This window comes from Apostichopus japonicus, chromosome 9 (genome assembly GCF_037975245.1).
Source record: "Apostichopus japonicus isolate 1M-3 chromosome 9, ASM3797524v1, whole genome shotgun sequence".
NCBI lineage: Eukaryota > Metazoa > Echinodermata > Holothuroidea > Aspidochirotida > Stichopodidae > Apostichopus > Apostichopus japonicus.
In genome coordinates this window covers 36,875,902-36,896,945 of record NC_092569.1, presented here as the reverse complement: position 1 = coordinate 36,896,945, position 21,044 = coordinate 36,875,902, and the positions used below count along the sequence as shown (strand labels likewise).

Sequence of the window (21,044 nt, the reverse complement as noted above, 5' to 3'; positions counted from 1 at the left end):
ATGTTGTTCAGATATTTGATATTTGAGCGATCTTATGTATTCACAGCCTTACGCGAAGTCTGTTCACATTCCTGTGTATTGTATCACGGCCAAGCTTAGAGTGTGATCTAATAGATTCTGACCAATGTGCCGCACTGACGTCACGTCTCGACGTAAGTCAGTGTTAGATTTCAATGTTCTGGCAGGACGGGCAAACATTTCAAGCACTCTATCACAGAAACTAAAATTCATCACAAGGTGGAGGTTTAGGTCGACACAAAGACAAAAATATGGTATGACCGATACGACTGGATCCCATTTTTTACTAAAAAATTCCTTTAATGAATATATTTTCACATCCTACTGGTTTACGCAAGGTAATTCCTTTGGCGAGATTATAAGTCTAGGGCTTGTATTCTTTAGAACAAACAACGCCCTTGTTAATTTAACTTCTTTTTTCCCCTAGATAATGAAGTCATGCTGTATTTCTTTAAGGAAATGTTACAGGTCGGAAAATATTGTGGCTGTTAGCTTAGGACCATCCGAAATTATCCAGGATGTTTCCCTAAATTATTTTTATTAATGAAGCCAGCAATCTTTAAACGTAACGTTCCACCTTTCATAGAGCTCATTGGCTCTGTTAAAATGCAGAAAATATTGTGCAAAAATATCCTTATAAATCGTCATTAATCGGATCTCTCAGTTTTTGACCAGACATTACTAAGGGCTTTACCTAATCAGACCTTAACGGTTAAAGATATATGCTTTAAAATATAAGTAAATCCAAACATCCTTCCCGACCCTTCCCGACCCTACACCATATCGCAAGAATCATTTAATACATACAGAATTGACAAGTCAAAGAATGAAATTTAATGCTACAATATGCTCAATGTCCTGTGGTAGGCATAGTTGTATTTATATTTCTATTTCAAGATGTTTAAATATAAATGGCTTGGAATTATCATTTCGAGAGCAATTGGGAAATGATTTGAGGTTGATTGGTCATTTATTTACTCTTTCGATGTTTGAAGGCTAAGCTGGCGATTTATAACTATAGTTCTCTTTATCTTCCTTTTATGTCACCGATTATAATAATGAATCCATTCTGTTCAAATCATAAAAATTGCCTTTGATCTGATTTAATTGCTTTAATCTATAAGTCATGTTTTGCGTCATTGATATACCTTTAATAATAACGATTATAATCATTCTCATCTCTGTCGATGTTTTGATCAATGTTTTCTTCTCCTAATTCGGAGTTATTTTTATTTATTTCATTTCTTTCTTCTTTTCGATAGCTTGCTTGGCTCTGAGGAAATGCATTCTCTTTGCCCGGTTGAGCGTTCTCAACAGGAACATGTGATCGGCGAGGCACGCTTTCTGGGAGATACCACCCCTGGTCCATTGATGCAATAAATTCACCCCCTGTGTAGTAGTTAGCCCTGTTCTCGTATGGAGGAGGTTCACGAAACGCATCGCTTGTAGTTTCGTAAATATTCTCCAATTGGTTATCGCTGGAAGTATTCCTTGTTTTCCTGAATTTTGAAAATTGGAAACAATGTATAAGACATTTGATAATCGGGTCTGTCTGATACCACGAACATACGGGGAACTGGCTTAATTGATCTAGCATTAACTGCACTGCCTGAGTTGGTCAGTATATTGCTTCTAAACACTTATAGTAACTAGCTCTATACAACAAAGACATCATAAAACTCACAATGTCAATAAACAATACATGCATGTGCTCTCAGGCTCCTACTGGCATTTCGTTATTTTACATTCTGAGCAATATATAATTAGTAGCAATGGCGAAGACGAATTGTTCCAAAGGTTCTCCTTCACTAACCGTCCCCGCCGACTCCCGACTCCGACTCCCGCTCCGACTCCCGACCCGCTCCGACTCCCGTCCCGCTCCGACTCCCGTCCCGCTCTCACGTTACAAACCAACACACTGGTTTTCCTTCCCTACTTATGAGTTTAACCCTCAGGCTGTCATGTATCATATACATTGTGTAACCCGTGGTTCGTCCGTCCTCTATTTAGGTTAGAGTAATGGCCCCTAACGCAGAAAGAAATAAAGACACAAAACCCAAGTTATTTAATTTTCCCAACACGTACTGAATTTAATACGGTCAGGGTACTCAACTATTGAGACGGGAGAGAGGAATTCCACCGTTTGAATACGGTGTGGTATACACTTAAATGCTTAAAATAATAATGCTTAATATAGTGTTATGAAATGGTAATACCATCTCTTTGATGTTACCGAAAAACTCCATCGAGACACCTTACGGGCCTCTTATGTATTTATCTAGGTCATGGATTCAGTTTTCCCAGGAGAACTTTTTAACTATCTTATTGAATCTTGGTACAGGGCCTTTTCCCAAAATAGATTCCATTATGTCTGTGGAACATTCGAGAAGGTTCTCTCACGTGGTATGGAAGTTTCCATAGAAAGGGGATGGACTTCCAAACTCCCAACCAATCAGGGCAGATCAGTGCCAGCACAATTATTTTTATATCGTTAAGTTAATACAGGATGGTCAGGTTATTGGCTGCCTACTGATTGTGCGCAGAGGGATTTTTATGGAAGTAGGGTATAAAAGAAAAAGGAGGTCAGAAATTTATCACTCCGTCAGCAAATTTATCACTCCGTCAGCGCTCCGTGATCAGTTCGTTGCTTCGTCACCATTTCATCACTCTTTCTAATTGTTTAATTGACGGAGTCAAGTCAAGTCAAATCATTGTAATTTAGTTTTATTTGTTAAGAGAATCGAGAGAGAAGAAATTATACCGAATCATTAATCAAATCCGATCTTGTCAAATTGTTTTTTGTGTGAACTCATTGTTTTCTTCCGTTCGAGACATCTCCTGAAGAAGCATAAATACGGCATCAAGATATCCCAGTACCTTTCTATCGCGAGTCCCGATATATTTTTACTATCGGAGGAGCCGGGCTCGACACAATATTACATGGTGGAGATCGGTTGCTTTCTTCAGGAACAAAACGGTAACGGAACTGTTCACACTTTCGTTCGTTACGATCAACAACGAACAGGAGGATTTTTTTGGCCCGAAGACCTAACGAGGAACACAGCGCATGTTCACGACCTAGCCTAACGGAAACACTCTGCGATGGAAGTCAGCCTATACTAGCCTAAGCCTGTACACCGGAACCACTGATCTGTACACGAACGTTAATCAACCCAGCATGCAGTTCGCGTTTGAACATTCGCGCAACTAGTACGTAGTTAGTCATACTACAGCTCTAAACATCAGAACTGAACATTTTCGCGATCTAAGCCTAGGCTCGACCCGATGTTAACGGCGAACGAATCTGCAGTATACGAGATGTAGGCCCACCTGCTACTGCTACTACCTGCCGCTACTACTACTATATTACTACTAACCGAGGGACTTCAGTCATCGTTTGCAGTTCCACTACCAGTTCTTAGTTAAACTTAAGGGTGAGTGAAATCATGCCAATTTGTATCCCAACCCCTATTTGAGATCAGAGTGTACCGATAAGTTATTTTAATCGTGTCCATGTATTGCATATTTGTTATTTGTATTTAATAACGGTCGATAGTGTGTTCAATTAAGTCTAGGCTCATGTTGTATACTCGTAACTAGCCTAGGATTGTATGCGGCATAATGTCCGTCAGTGAACAGGAAATTTCGACCTCTGTTAATGTTATGCAGAAACATAGGCCCACTGATTTTTTGCCATCACGATTTCAGGGCGATGTAATTGATGCAGATTTAGCCGAAGCTCATTATTTGGGATTTGAAGATTATTTAGAGGTGCATAAATTGCCGTCCCAAACCACCCCTGAGGCTGTAGAGGAAGAATTTAATGAAATATGTCGCATATTTAAGCGAACACTTAAAGGCCAAGCCAGACTCTGGATTGAAAACAAAAATTTTTCAACTATTGCTGATCTGCGCAAGCAATTCCTTGCTCGTTTCAGTCCAGGAACTTCTTCCTATGCAAAATCACAGGCATTTCACGCATTAAGCTATACGCCAGGTGATACAGCTCAAGCACATTTGGCCAAAATTTCAAAAGCTGCAGCACAATTAAATTATGGCGAGGACCAAATTAGAGATAAATTTATCTCGACCCTGCCTTTGCAATGCCGCTCAGCAGTGTTAATGTCTGCATCACCAAAAGCAACAATTGCAGATTTGGTCACGAAAGTCCAATGTTATTTTGACTTACAAATCCAAAGTCAACCCACAGCTTCTTCCGAACTATTTATGGCAATGCACGACAAAGCGTCTTCTGTTCAGACTCCTACTATTTCTGCATCTTCTGAGATACACGAGTTGTGTAATAAAATTCAGGAATTAGAAACCAAGTTTGATCTGTCACGTAGATCAGAATCGCAAGACAATCCAAAAGATATGAGGCAAAGATATAGTTCTCGTGATTCTCGTGGTCCTAGGACGGGTCGTAATGATAACAGGAGAAGGTTACCATGTTTTAATCCTTCAATTACATGTTACTACTGTCAAAATCGAGGTCATTTTGCACAATATTGTCAAATTCGCCTAAGCCATGAAATGGAGGCTAATGTAAAGAGAGTACCAACACAGAATTTTCATTAGGGAGCACTTATGATTGCACTCATCATACAGTGACTCCAGACAAAGTACCAAGTAAAGGAAGATCGAAACGTAAAGCAAATAATATTTGGAAGAATAGTAATATTCCTAGTTCTAGATATACAGGGAACGACCGTAATGTGGATATTCAACTGGACACACGTAATTTTGTAAGAGGTACTTTACATGATGGTAAAGGAATTTCATTGTTGTTTGATAGTGGAGCAACACGCTCTATCATTTCTTCTTCTACAGTGCAAAATTCAAAGTATTTATCCTCTATACAACCAGTCTCAGTTGATGTAGTAAACCTAAAGTTGGGTAATGGTCAGTTTATTCATGCGTATAGCATGATAACATTTCAGGTCAAAATTCAAGGTCATGAATTTCAGCTCTCTGCTTTAATTGCTGCAAACCTGACAGGTATTGACTTAATATTAGGTAGTCAAACTCTGAAGGAATTGAATGGATCTTTGGATTTTACCACAAACTGTTTTAGAATTAAACAAGCCAAAGTTTTCCTTAGGCCAGTGCAGAGGTTTGTTATTTACCCAGGTCAGCAAAGATACATTACTGTACAGGGACGTCTTCCACTATATGCACGAAATGCAGATGTTGTTATTAAACCGTTCCCTCTGATATCTCGTATGTGTCCTTCACGAATGCTAGTGAAAATGCATAAAGGTAGAACAAAGATTCTATTAAGGAACATGGGTAACCAGAAATTTTGTCTGCATCCTTCTCGCACAGTGGCTCATTTAGATTTAGCAGATATCATTACGGTCACAGAAGACATACCTACTGATTCTCTAGATTTTCTCAATGTCATGAGAGACATCGAAAAACCGTCTCTTTTTCGAACCAATTCTGACTCCAAAGAGAATCGTGATGAAATTACACGATATAATTTACATCGTTATCCACATTTGACAGCCGATGATCCCCTGGTTTCCAAATCGGAACAGGAGATCATGAGAGAAAACATTAATTTGGAACAAAGTATTCTAGATGCCTCAGAAACAGAAAGCATTTATGAATTTCTAGACTCACATAGAGATGCATTTTCTCTTTATGGTGAATTATCTCACTGTCCAAATTATGAGGCTGATATTACTCTTACTAATGATGAGCCATTTTACATACGTCCCTATAGACTTTCAGATGAGGACAAAGTCATTGTCGCCAGTGAGCTTGACAAATTAGTGCGATTAGGAATCTTAGCGGTAGGACATCAGTCTTATACCTCACCGGTTTTCCTCATTCCAAAGAAGGGAACAAAAGACAAAAGAGTTGTCACAGATTTTCGCTACTTGAATAGTAGGATAAAACGTCTCAATCACCCATTTCCATTACTGAATGAGACTATCCGTACCATAGGGTACTCTGGAGCCAAAATTTTGGGTGTTCTTGACTTAAAGTCTGCATTCTTCTGTCTGCCACTCAGTGTTCATGCACAACAATATACAGGTATTGCTTCATTTCATGGAGGAAAGCATTATTATTATAAACGCCTACCACAGGGATTGAATTTATCTCCAGCGATCTTTCAGTCGAAAATTAATGATATTTTGGCAACGATCCCAAATTCAAATAAGTTCTGTATTGCTCATCATGACGATATTATTGTGTACAGTGCAGACAAACAATCTCACAAACAACACCTAAAGGCAATTTTTAAGGTTTTAATGGACAACGGATTGAAAATCTCTCCGAAAAAGTGTAGCATTTTCCAAAATTCAGTCCGATATATGGGACATTTGCTCTCAATAACCCCAGAAGGTGAGGCTTGTATCCAACCTTTACATGATAGATGTGCAGCAATCAGGAACACACCGAAACCACACAATGTTAAGTCAGTAAGACGATTTGTAGGTGCAGTTAATTATGTGGCTTCATTTTTCCCAAATGTTCAAGCACTATTGAGACCATTACATCATTTGAGTCGTAAGAAAAAGGTATTTAAATGGACAGAGGAACATCAGTGTGCATTTCAAAGTATTAAAGAGTTGTTGTGTAATCCACCTATATTGCATATGCCACAGAAATATGGTCGTTTTGTATTATATAGCGACACATCAAGAGTAGCAACAGGATCATACTTGACACAAAGAGTTAATGGCAAAGAGAATATTATTGCATATTACTCTAAGATATTACCACCAGCATGTCAGAGGTATAGTGTAACTGAATTAGAAATGATGGGTCTATTTATTAATGTGACAGCATTCAAACATTTATTGCAAAATGTAGAATTTGAGGCATATGTTGATCACTCAGCCATTGTTGAATTGTTTAAGTCAAAACAAGAACCAGCAACTTCACGCTTACGTAAGCTTCTGTTCAAATTGTCAGAATATACATTTCAGGTTGGTTATAAGAAAGGCTCAGAATTGGTTTTGGCAGATTATTTGTCTAGAGCACCACAGGAATTTCACTCTGAAATAGATCAGGTTGCTCAAGAGGTCAGTTCTAGTGAGGATTTTTTAACTCCACCTAAGGAGACATTTAATCCAATCATGACAAGGTCAAAGGCAAGGTCAATGGGAGTCAAAGTTCCAGATTTATTTCCGAATAAAGTCACTAAGGAGTCCAAGCAGGATTCCCCAGCCAAAGAATCAACAAATAGAGTTGAAAGGACATCCGTTCCTAAGGCAACACATTCTAATGATCATGTTAAACAGAGACTGCAATCTGAGTCACAAAAGAGGACTACACCAGTAATTTCTACTGATAAGAGAGAAACATATATTCAAAGGCCTACTATTTCTATGCCGAGTGAAAATCGACATACATATAGTCCTGATGTATTAGTTGTGCCAAATTTTACAAGTGTTTCTCAACCTACAGAGCCAAGATTAGTGGATCAGAGTAGACATAGAGTGCAAGAGGTAATCAGAGAACCACCACCAGAATTATTTTCTCAGCCAAAGCCAGTCATAACAAACATTGATCATTTGGTTACAGGGCACATTCCAAAACAAAAGGAATTGAATAAAGTCATGAAGGCAATTCAAGGAAAGCTGATCAAAAACTATGATCTGCCATTTGATGTAAAGGAGTTGCAAATTCAACAACAAACTTGTCCTTATTACAAACCAATTTATGATTTTCTTGCACATGACATTATTCCAAGTAATGTTAAGCATGCTAGAACTGTTCGTTCTCAAGCAGAGGATTATTTGTTATGTAATAGTTTGTTATTCAGGATATTTTTGCATGAAACTAATGATGCTAAGATGACTCTTCAGTTAGTCATACCTGAGACTATGGTAGAACAGATAATATCTCGATATCATGATGACTTGTTAAGTAATCATCAGGGTGTAATGCGTACATATTTGACCATTAGACAGCATTTCTATCTGCGCAATATGTTTCAACGCATCAGTAATTATATTCAGGCATGTCTCCGTTGTCAAGAATTCCGAAAGAAACCGGACAAATTGAGACAATATCATGCTCGCATTCCTGATTCTTATCGTCCTTTTGACAGACTTAGTCTGGATTTCAAGACTATGCCCACAACGGCTACAGGATTTAAACATTTGATGGTTGTTTGTGATGAGATCACTAGATTTGTTGTATGTGTTTCTCTTAAGACTCTTGATGCTGAAACAATATGTGAAGCATTATTGCAGAGGGTAGTTACAACTTTTGGTCCACCGTCTTGTGTCATAAGTGATGCGGCAGCATCTCTTACAGGAAAATTAGTGGAGCTCTTAAGTAAAGCTTTAGGCATTGAACAAAAGTTCATCAGTGTAAGCAATCATGGAAGCTTACAGGTTGAAAGACACATTCAGACTCTTTCAAATTTCCTCAAAGTGAACTTAAATCAGTTTGGTACGGATTGGGTACGATTTGTCCCAACATCAGCCTATGCATATAACACATTTTCCTCTCCTCAGTTAGGTAACTATAGCCCATTTGAACTTGCATTTGGACGTAAGCCACCAAATCTTACAAATTTATCATTCAATCCAATGGCAGGATTATCACAATCTCATGGAGAATATGCTGCATTGTTAAAGAAACGATTTGATCATTTGTCAAGGGTAATGTTAGTCTTACAAAAGAAGCAACAAGATGCTCAAAATGTTAAGATAAGTGCAAAACTAGACAAAGGTGCAATTTATTCAACGGGTCAATTAGTGTATCTGTATAAGCCAACGTCTTCCTCCTTGACTGCGAACTCTCGCAAAATAGCTGCAGAATGGTGTGGACCACTAGTAATCCATCAAGTTTTAGATAGGACTCATTATTTGTTGGCCACTCTCAAAGGAGAAATTCTTAGTGATGTATTCAATTATAACAGGCTTAAACCATGTTTTGTAAGAGCATCTTCTGAAACTAAGAATATCACTAACATTCAGAAATTGCGTCAGGTCTTGAAAACGAAGGGTTCATCAAGTGAAAAGCTTGCTCGAATGAGAAATGTTTTGAGTAGTAACATTTCTAATGCAGAAAATGTTAATGTCATGCAAGATGCACATATTGAGTTTCATGATGAGTTTGGTAACATTTTGCCAGGGGTAACTTCAGATCACATCATGTGTCTTATGACCACTAAGCCAATGAATGTTGCATCCTTTCTAGAGAATAGAGCACATAATGAAGGATTAGCAATTCCATATCCTTCCATTAAAGATAGCATATTAAGGCAAAAGAAAGTTTTTGCAAATGCTCCACAAGGAGACATGAAAGTCCAACGTGCTCGATACAAATTGGGTGAATTACAGGTTCTGGTCACCTATCAGACACCATGTTTTCCATCAGGCTTTAAGAGTCATGATTTTTGGTGGAATGTAGGAAAATATTCCAACACAGAGGAAATAATGAATTTTCTCCATGAAAAGGGATTGAACATTACAGGCAATCCAGGCAGGATGTTGCAAACATTATATGGTTAGTATGTACAGTATAACTGCATATTGCTTTAAGTTCAGATGAACAGGTGTTTTACCCACGATTGTATGAATGGAATGCGTCATGGCAATTACCTGCATACCTATTAAGTGGAAGTCATTGTACTGTATGGTGTGACAATATAAGCTTTATTGTTAAAAACGCCACCAAGTGACCTAGTTTCATCTTTTATAACAAATGTGTAATGAGTATACCTTATTTCTCCTTATGAATTCGTTCAAACGTTTACCCGGCAATTAGAACATATCCGGAATATTAGCAACATGGGTTTTCATATATTGAGAAATATTTTAAGGATATTTACATTGCATCATTTATGTTATATTGAAGGCTATTCAGAGACAGCATTGGTGATGTGCAACTTTTGCTTACAGCAACAGTTATCAAAGCAAATGAAAGTATAGATCTTTTGAGGAAATTATGTATATATTTTCTTTTCCTCAAATATTCATGCAAAAGTAAATTTCATCATGAAGTTTAAAAGAACAAGATGTTAAGTATTATGTAAATTTGAAGAAAGATTTGTTGATGTCATAGTCTATGGGGTCTCTTTTATGGTATCGAATATCTAGTACTTTGGTACTTTACTAGATCATTTCGGAGTGCATACCTAGGGTCACCATGCTATCAAGTCACATTTTCTTGATTTTCTTGAGGTGAATGTATATGATTCACAAGGTTTCAAAGCAGTTTTGAAACTATGACTTCATTAAAGAGGAGGTTTTGTAAATGAGTTTTTAATATTTTGAGGTTCTTTTCTTATGTACAAATTTTTTTTTATGGAACGCTGAGGTGTTCTATTCAGTTAAAAGATAACTAAGTCTAGTATTCTCTGATCTCTCCCCAAATCACGGCATGATTTCACTTTTGATATAAATGTATTATTGATGTATGAAATGCATAAATGTATTTTGTAAGAGATACTGCATATTTTGCTGTGTCATGTAACTTTAAGATATCTTAATGATATTCTTTTTTTTAGATTACATCATATGATGTCATCAATATTGAAAAGGTACACACAAATTTCATGGAGATAGTGTCAATGTGTATATACCATATGATCATTTTTAATAATTCGTAACCTAGATGTTAACCTTTGAGATATATGAAGACCATTTATTGAATATTAGTGAATGTGCTTACAGTACTCTACCTTCTTGAGATAATGATAAGTTAAAGCAGTATGATGTTAAAATTTTGGAGTATCCAAAAATTTTAAAAGATTGAGGGGGATGTTATGAAATGGTAATACCATCTCTTTGATGTTACCGAAAAACTCCATCGAGACACCTTACGGGCCTCTTATGTATTTATCTAGGTCATGGATTCAGTTTTCCCAAGAGAACTTTTTAACTATCTTATTGAATCTTGGTACAGGGCCTTTTCCCAAAATAGATTCCATTATGTCTGTGGAACATTCGAGAAGGTTCTCTCACGTGGTATGGAAGTTTCCATAGAAAGGGGATGGACTTCCAAACTCCCAACCAATCAGGGCAGATCAGTGCCAGCACAATTATTTTTATATCGTTAAGTTAATACAGGATGGTCAGGTTATTGGCTGCCTACTGATTGTGCGCAGAGGGATTTTTATGGAAGTAGGGTATAAAAGAAAAAGGAGGTCAGAAATTTATCACTCCGTCAGCAAATTTATCACTCCGTCAGCGCTCCGTGATCAGTTCGTTGCTTCGTCACCATTTCATCACTCTTTCTAATTGTTTAATTGACGGAGTCAAGTCAAGTCAAATCATTGTAATTTAGTTTTATTTGTTAAGAGAATCGAGAGAGAAGAAATTATACCGAATCATTAATCAAATCCGATCTTGTCAAATTGTTTTTTGTGTGAACTCATTGTTTTCTTCCGTTCGAGACATCTCCTGAAGAAGCATAAATACGGCATCAAGATATCCCAGTACCTTTCTATCGCGAGTCCCGATATATTTTTACTATCGGAGGAGCCGGGCTCGACACAATATTACAATAGTAACAATGAATGCTACCCCACAGTAGTGAGATATATCACCTTCTAGATTAATACACCCCCCCCCCCCCGTTGCATGCACTTATCCCCAGCTAGACAATATAAATTTCCCCTAATTAATATTGCGCGTTAACTGATCAGTTCGCGGACATCACAGGCTCATGCGAAGTTCCTGCGACCGTCAAAGTATGGATACCCGGTCATCAACACCAGTCTGGAGAGCTGCCAAGTAATCAGTTACAGAAGGTCTCACGATAAACAACAAAACACCAGCTGACAAATTGTACCAGCTAAACTATGCCTCACAGAGGACAGCAAGGCTAAAGAGGCTGCACGGGCAAAGATGGCTATCAGGCAACAAAAAACCTAGACATGTGCAGTGGCATAAAATAACAGCAAACCCTCTAATTAATTCTATACAGCGCCACCAATTATTAAAGTAGCACATCACTTTCAAAGGGTTACAATTGCATGAGTAAACCTATGCATATTACCCAGTAGTTCTCTTACATTGATACACCAGTTACTTACTGTGGATGAGTAAATTTGTATGCTACCAGAACAGCTAGTATGACACAAATCACGAGCAAACCCATCGGAACGGTGACGTAGAAAACTAAAAGACAGAAAACATCAAAACGAAAACTTGATTAACGAAACCAGCAAAACAAATCACCGAGTCATTACTCGGAGTATACTTCCTGAAATATATCTGCTAAAATATTTTAAAATGACACGATAATCAATCAAGTTAGTGTCCTATGAACAAATATTCAATTCAGCATCAGAGATTCACTGATGCATGAGTTAGTTGACAAGAACTATATATTCCAATTAACATTGGAAATAAGTTTTAGATGCTTGCTGTATCTGAACGTCTTCAAGGGAACCGTTCAACCGAGTCACAGATAACTTCATAGCAATAAGAAATCCTCTCATAAACTGAGACGGACCGTCTCATCCAAATAAATATCATAAACAGTTTTGTTTAGGCCTACATGCTACCACCCCCCCCCCCCAGCCTGACTATTCACATCATCCCGTCTCATTCACATCCCTGATAATATGTTTACCATTCTTACCAGCTGATGAGCTGTTGCCATGTACTGATTTAACGGTTGCTATGGTCGAGAATGGTACTTGTGGAATAGTCGTGCTTGTGGGATTGGTTGTAACTGCACCATTTGATAACGATGCATGCGTATTACTTGCAGCTTCGTATTGAGTGGTAACAGTAGATGTATCCCGGAATGGTGTGCTAGTTTTACTAGTAAGTTGCATCGTAGAAACTGACGCATGCGTAGTGCTTGGTTGTGGAACACCTGTATGAAAGGAAACAAATTTATTGCATTACCATCTCAGTTTAAAGTTAAAACTACCTTATAAGGCAATGACGTTATCGATGATCAGTATGTTTTTCATACACCTGTCAAATATGAAAGTAGGCCACATTACACAAGTATGTGTATTAATGTAAGTTTCCTCCATAGACTATTGAATGAATTACTGTATATAGAGAGCACGTGCTGAGAATGCATTACTGCCATTAATTCAATCTTTAAGAAACTCGTGCCCTCAGTCTCCGCCCAGCCCTCCCCACAACACCCCCACCCCCTTGTTCCTGCACCACGTCTTACCGGGTGAAGATGTTTCGGCTTCAGTAGTTGGTGTACTCTTGGATTGTGTGATCGTACTGATGACCACAGCTGTACTAACAAGTTGGGTCGTCGAGAACGGCGCGTGTGTATTGTTTGCCTGGGGATTTCCTGAATGTTAAGACAATTACTGTGTGTTTAATATAGTTGCAGTGAAGGTGTATGCTAGAAGCGTATGTGGGGCATTGGGTTACTGATAGTTTCTTTCTATGGCGGGCCAAATCTTGAATCAGCCATCATCTTACTCCTGTTACTACGGTACAATAATGAAGTGAGTACAAGCTGGTGATAATATAAACAATGAAAGCAAACAAGGTAATACTATACTCTCTCTCTTAACCAGGAGGCAGAAGAATGGAGGCGGGGTGGGGGGGGGGCGGGGGGGGGGTTACTCTAAATATTGAGGCAGGTTTCCTCTGATTACGCGGTTGCTGTTGACATTGTATCAACAATGATAATAAAGAACGACCAACGTCATCATTTACGATATATATACTCTACCTGGAACTAAATAATAAAACGAGGAGAAACCCCTTCCTCTGTCTGAAGAGTCGGTACTGACATATTCCCAGATGACTGGAATATTGTCTGCGGTAAATCCTCTAAGGAATCTTCACAGTACGTAAACATCTTCTCAGCCTCATCGCTGCCTCCATCCCATATCTATGATAGAGAATAACATTGACTCGTGTGACAAGATGGTGAACTATTACATCAACATATTTATGTCCTCAAATACCGGCAGTGGCGGAGCTAGGGGTATTGGTCAGGGGGCGAGAATGGTCTGTAGGGGCGCTTTTGACACTATCTAAGCGGAGCGCCACCACAGGTTGGCGCGGAGCGTACAGAATTTTTTTGAGTAAAGATACTCCCTAGATCGCCGGAAATGACCCTTTCCGGGCCTTGCTAATTTGCAGATAAACGAAGAATAAATAGGTGTCATCGCCATTTTGTCAGAAAATTACACCAACAAAATGTGACATATGTCAATAGGTATTTGAGAGCGCAATAAAAAAGTCAATAATCGCGAATAAGTGAAAAGTGGTAAAAAGCTGAAAAGGGCGCCAGCAGTCCATTTGAGTCCGTCAGGGGGCATCCGCCCCCCCCCCTGACTGTATGGACGCTCCGCCACTGAATACCAGATATAAAATAAATATTGCATGAAGAAAGGTTAAATCATAAAAACAAATAAAATTTATACCTGTAGGTAAGTTACGAACCTCTAATTTATCACAACATCGTTTCCCTTTGGAATCTTCAAGCTGGAAGTCCGTAAATTCTGGTATTATTTGTGAGTTTCTGTTGACGATAATTCTCCAGGTACATTCGATATCATTCCGGTAATCTTTGGGATATTTTGATGATGGAAACAAATCTGAAGCCTCCAGCAGAATTGTGCTACAATCTAAGAAAAAATGAATAATGAGAAACAAAATAAAATAACATAACCTCATTTAAGTACCGAAAATGAATAAAACAGATAATTATGAATTGCATTAAATTCTGTGGAGCTGCTCTTGTTGCGACACAACTCGCACTTGCTAGCTCGTTTCTTAGTTTTTTTCCTCTTCTTAATACCTTATGTGGACAGTTTTCTGTATACCGTCTGTGCAATTTGGATTTAATGGCTTGGAGGGTTGTCTTTGCAATACATTTTATTACTCGCACTATCTCTCTGCTCTGGGGAAAGCAACCAGTTCTTGTCACCGGGAAGGACTTCATATTCGTCGGCTGAGCTACATGCTCAATGTTAAAATGGTTTCACCCGAATAATGTGATTATCAAACGTCACTCATGCTCTACAAACGTTGAAGTTTTAACCATCTGTTTACAACCTTATTATCTGCCACCGGAATTTTCACACATGGTTATCCACACTGTGTATGGTCCCCATCACAACGTTCCGAAACCGACTGCTTTGGATTTTAGATGTTGTTCATGCGTTTAAGAGGCCTCTGCCACGGACGCTCATACCATCATTAAAGGTGACTTTAATTATTGTACTTTAAAGAAGAGCAGTGTGCACTACTACCAACATGTCAAATGTGCACCCGAGATTCTACTTTTTAAGAAAAAAGAACCTGGGCACGAAAACCAAACTACCGAACGACTGATCCGCTCTCAACCCCAGTCCCCTTGCATCGGGACTGTGACTGTGTGATCATCGTTGGGTGTGCATCACCATTCCCCTCGAAAGGTAACAGATACTACACATGATCTTAGTCTAAAGGCCGAAATTCTGTTATCCAGACCTATTGTGAAAAGACAAAGCCCTCTTTAGTTACAGTTCAACAGTGGACTGATAATGCCCCGGATCGACTAAGAGCGTAGCTCGATTGTACAGACAAAGGACCTCCTCTATAGTTACAGTTCAACTGTGGACTTATAATGCCCTGGATCAACTAAGAGCGGAGCTCGATTGTACAGATTGGAAAATCTTTGTTGAAGCTAGCAGTGACCTGGATGAACTAACGCAAACCGTGAGCGACTATGCAGTCGTCTGTGTCGAGTCAACCATTCATACAAAGCAGATTTAAATGTAGCCAAACAATAAGCCTTGGATAACACAGAGGGTCAAAGATGTGTTCAACAAGCACAAGGGATTTGTTGGGAAAGGAAATTGGGAGGGACTCAAACAAGTGCAGTCTGAACTAGAAAAGTGATCAGAGAAGATAAGGCCGCTTATCGGGACAAAATAGAAGGACATTTTACAGCCTAATATTTTTGAATGATTGACAAATTACACTCTCACTTAGAACATCCTAGTACTTCAGCACGAGTTATTATTTTATCGCTTTTTCCTCTGCCTTTAATAAAATTCAACCGCATAACTTAGTCAATAAACTTTTGAAATGGAAATCCCTAGTGAATTATTCAAATGTATCGTGCAGTATCTCACCAGGAGAACACAGTATGTTAAACTTGGTCCAACTAGTCGTTCTGATTGCATATTATTGTCAAATACAGCAGCCCGGCAATGAACTGTCCTTCCATCATTTCTTTTCACTACATATACGTCAGTGACTGTAGATCTCTGGTGGAGGGGTGGGGGTGTTCGGAGGGGGTGGAGGGGTGCCCTTTTATCAAAATTGCCGATGATACTGCCATGCCAGGTCTTATCCATGGAAACAATGACTGGGCATACCTCCGACAGCTGCAGTCATTCGTAGAATACTATAACGCTATAACTTTCTTGAACTAAATATTTCTAAAACAAAAGAAACGATTATTGATTTTAGACAAAAGTGTACTCCGCCACCACCTGTCATTACTAAGGGGAATGCGGTAGAGCGTGTATGCAGTATTGAATGATAACTTAACTAGGGGATCATGGTGATGTTGACCTGGTGAAATAATTGAATTCTAGGCTATACTGTCCTCGAATATGTCCCTCGTCATTGTGCGTTCGGAAATTCTAGAGATGTTTTATAATGCTATGAGTTTGTGGAAATTGAAGATATTGCAAACTTTGCTGGGTTGGTACTGTTAGTAAGTCAGAAAGGGATCGTATTGACAAAATGACCAAGAAAGCAGAAAAAGTAATGGGGGGGGGGGGGCTCAGTCTTTAGTTGACTCGATCTACCAATGCCGCCTACAGTCGAAGTGAGACATGGTTTGGAGTGACTTTAGTCATCCGTTGTATTCTACAGTGTGTAACGGTCTTATAAATAGGGGTATTGGTAGACTTAGACTTCCTAAGCTAAATTCTAATCGTTATCGGAATTCTTTCATACTTCGTGCAATTAAACTTAACAACAGCAACTTAAGTGGTCACTACTCATGTTGTGTATGTTTTACTATTTTTTCGGGTTTTTTTTTATCCGATCTTACCTTTTTATTACAATTATCTGCATACTTGTGCTTAGATTGATTTTTGTATTTTTGACTTGTGTGAGTACCACAATTGCCTTTCATGGAGTAATAAAGTTTTACTTTACTGTACAACCATGTGTTCACTCTGTCGTGAATTGAGTAGTAGGGGTCAACGTTTCCCTGCTTACGGTAAATTTTGATAAAATAAATGTAAGATATACCAAATATTATCCTCGAAATCACACTTTCACCACCCCAACCCACTCCTACATATGGGGAATTTCTCCCCGTGAGACATCTTATTGTCTAAATAAAAAGAAATCTGAATGTTTCTATTGTGGAATGGAGACTTGAAACCCCATACGAATAGTTTCAGGAAGTTCTCCCCGGTGAGGCATCTCATCATCTAAATAAAAGGAAACCTGAACGTTTCTTTACTTTAGGGAACTGGAGACTTGAAACCCCATACGAATAATTACGGACAATCTTTTGCAACTTATTGTACGGATAAGCCTGGTCAAATGACCTAGATCAATAATATTGCCCAATTTTTACAAAGATTGATGTAAGACCAGCTTAGTTCGTCTTATGCATGAAATAAAACATAAATAAAATAAACTGTCATCAATGTAACTTGAAAGGTAAATTAATACATATAATATATTTGTTTATATCTTATGGCTTCAGCTTTGACTTAAAATATTGTAATGCAAACTATCTACTGCATTAAGTTTCATTCAAGAAAAAAACATAGTTTATACATGTTCAGCCGTAACACGCAGCATATTTTACACGATGTATCTTCAACTTGATTAGTATGCAGGTATACAGTATGTGCCCAGTATAGTGAAGAAAACACGACATTCTCGCACAAAAAGCTCAATACACCGACAACCAAATTATACAGTTTAATCATTTACAAAAACTATGAACGTTCTCACCATCGCTTCCTCCTTTCGAAAGATAAATTATTGAGGCTAAAGAGAGGAGTATAAGTAAATTGTCCATGTTTCCAATTGGTTCTTCTGAGTGCGAACTGAAACGCGATCGGTTCGGGGTCAAAAAGTGAATAAAACCTTTACCGTTGGTTTATGGATTATCCGGGACTATTAGGCTTTAATTGTCAAAGGTCATTATAGGTAAACCAGACAAACAAAATTTAGATTAGTTCAAATTACGCATCACCCGTAGATCATCCGCCCCTCCTCCCCCCCCCCCCCCCTCCTTGAGCATATTTCATTTATGATTTCGCTAGTAATTTCAAAATATAAATTCCTTACATGTAACTTACAAGGCCTGGGAAGTGCAATTTCCAGCGATTTGGGAGGTATTTTCGGCCAAAATTTGTTTGTACGCTTCGCGCCAACACGGGGTGGCGCTACACTTAAATAGTTTGCCTATAAGCTTCGCCCCTCCCTTGGCAAATTCCCATTATTTGCAGCTGGTCCCATTATTGCACCTGGTTATAGTAACATTCGTCCTCTTTACTTTTAGAAAGATATTGTCTGATTCTATGGATATCTTAGCTGACGCAGGTTTAATACAAAGAGTGCGTTTATCCTGGTGAAAGTAACATACGACTTGAGCAATAATCTGAACTAAATGAACTAAAATGTTACTAATGAAAGCTACAGCTCGACGTTGTTTGCTGCTAAAGAAATCGAACATGTCCTTACATGTCAAAGCAATAACAACTGTTTCTCAGTGTTAACAATTCACCGTTATTTTACATTAGGGAAACAGTCCCCTTACAGCGAAGTTGCATTTCCAACCCGACCTCAAGCGGGCATAGGCGTACGGGACCATTTCAGTTTGGGGGGGCAGAACTTTTTGTGCCCGAAAGTTCCCGTGACACTATCTAAGCGGAGCGCCACCATCGGTTGGCGCGTAGCGTACAAGAACATTTTTGGGCACACAATGCCTCTCAGATTGCCGGAAACGGCACTTCTGAGGCCTTGCAAGTTGCATCTAAACATTCAGTATTTTATAATCTCACGTTTTAGAAATTTACACTTCCCCAAAAATTTGGTAAATTAGAAGAAGAAAAAATGGTAACATCACTTTGGAGGGGAAAAATGGGACAGTATATTTTTTAAGCTCCTATTTAGTTACCTAATTTATTATTTTAACACAGTATTCAGCTACCTCCAGAAAAAAAAAAACATACATTGTTCAACGACACGTAGGCGGGATAATGTCGCTGTGTCGGGTGAGACTGCAATTTGTCTCACAAAAAAAGTTTAGAATATAACAAAGAATATGACAAACCTGTACTTCTAGGCTTGTAGGCACTCCCCCCCCCCCCACCATCATGAAAAAGAAAATATACACTCATATTGGGGATGTCCAGGTCAAGGGCGGCGGAAGCACTTTTAATCTGGGGGGGGGGGCACCGACATCAAAGGGCACTTTGCAGAAATTCGATTGGACTAATGCAGCCTTATATTTAGTACCCTTTATAACTCTTATTGTATTATCTTATTTGTGTAATACACATCACTTCATCAACCCCCCCCCCTCCCTAAAGGAAACTATGCATACTAGCACTGCAATATCCAATGCGCAAATTGGGAAACAAGGAACAAGTTTTCTTTTGAGACAAAATGAGGTGAAATCATGTTAGTTGCTAATGTAGGAATATTCCGAATTAGAGTTTTTTTCTTGTTAATATCTTCACAATTTTTTTCCATTCGAAATAGCTTTGAGTTTGACCCACAGAAATTCATTAAAAGTCACGGGCTTAGCCAGGATTTGCAAAGTTGTATGCACGACTATCTGAGCGGAGCGCCACCATCGGTTGGCGCGGAGCGTACTAGAAAATTTTTGGGCACACAATGCCCTTCAGATGGCCGGAAACGGCCCTTCCCGAGTGTTCATTCTGGTTCCCTGGCCTCTTGCTAACTTGAGGCACCTCTATTTTTATGTAGAAAAAAGGCACATTTTTAACCTGAGGAAAAGTGGGGGGGGGGGGCACGTGCCCCCTGTGCCCCCCGGTTCCGCCGCCCTTGGTCCAGATATACAATTGACTAGTTAGAAAAAAAAATTGATCGTGCAAAAAGCGTGGTAGCCCAGATGAACTGCGCTTACGGTGGTGTTACACGGAAATATTCGGGCATCATGATGCTAAATAAAGAAAATCATGGAATTGTCGGGCAAAAATTTGAAAAAGATTCGGGCAAGCTACTGCATATTTATATATATATATATTTCCAGAGGACAAGAAATTCGGGCAAAAGTCCTGAAAAATTCGGGCAGCCTAAGAGGAGAAAAAAAAGAAATATATATATATATTTTTTTCTCCTCTTAGGCTGCCCGAATTTTTCAGGACTTTTGCCCGAATTTCTTGTCCTCTGGAAATTTGGGGGGGCAGTCTGCCCCCCCTGCCCCCCGCCTCGTACGCCTATGCAAGCGGGGGAGCTCGGGTTGGGCTTATCTCGAGCTTCAGCTCTGCTTACACCACTTATCTTAACCCTATCACACGGACCAACGAACATGCGGTTTGCTCGCGGCATTAGCTAGTGTGTCAGCTATATGCAAATGATCAAGAGATAAACGTTGTTCACAGGCATGCACAGCTATAGCTACAGGCGTACATACAGTACTCGCGACATATGATCGTATGAAGTGTATTCCGTGTCTTAGTTCCCTTTAGCTGCCAGTTCGGATTTTCGTGATTTTTATTCACCGGTTCCTGATTTTTCCGCGTCTGGCTTGCCTTTAATACATAACACCAGACGACCGCTAATTTTCATAACCGACGCTTGGAAATTTCCCAAACGTTACTACATCCAAACCTGAGATTTTCATGTGCCTCGAATCCATAGCTGTCGCATTAGGCCTAACGCTATGTTGTAACATTGAGAAACCGGCCTCTGAATACGGTCTATATTTTTGTTCAAATTAATGCTGCACAAGTAAATGCAAATTTTTATTATTAGAAACATCATTGGAGTTGTTTTTAGTTCTTATCATTCCTTTATATCAATCTGGAAACGTTAAACAGTAATCCTACACTAGTTATGTTGTCACTATTTACTTAGTTTGATTGGCCTAAGCTTACATTTCTAATTGAGCTTGAA

The 21,044-nt window shown here is 38.9% G+C and overlaps 1 protein-coding gene across 1 annotated transcript; it reads right to left on the bottom strand.

Annotated features, from left to right (window-relative positions):
• Positions 1–290: 290 nt before the first annotated feature.
• On the bottom strand, positions 291–16,316 carry LOC139972974 (uncharacterized). The gene is made up of 7 exons (XM_071979291.1): positions 16,298–16,316; positions 14,373–14,557; positions 13,674–13,815; positions 13,135–13,263; positions 12,580–12,819; positions 12,029–12,113; positions 291–1,517 (listed from the first exon to the last, which is right to left on the bottom strand). The coding sequence occupies exons 1-7, from the start codon at positions 16,314–16,316 to the stop codon at positions 1,169–1,171; spliced, it is 1,149 nt and encodes a 382-aa protein (XP_071835392.1). The 3' UTR covers positions 291–1,168.
• Positions 16,317–21,044: the final 4,728 nt, after the last annotated feature.

Bases quoted from the DNA above. Each gene is read 5' to 3' on its own strand.
- LOC139972974 (XM_071979291.1), bottom strand. The intron at 12,820-13,134 runs GTAAGACGTGGT...CCTTTCATACAG, and splicing joins AGCCGAAACATCTTCACCCG to GTGTTCCACAACCAAGCACT. The intron at 12,114-12,579 runs GTAAGAATGGTA...TCTGTCTTTTAG, and splicing joins TGGCAACAGCTCATCAGCTG to TTTTCTACGTCACCGTTCCG.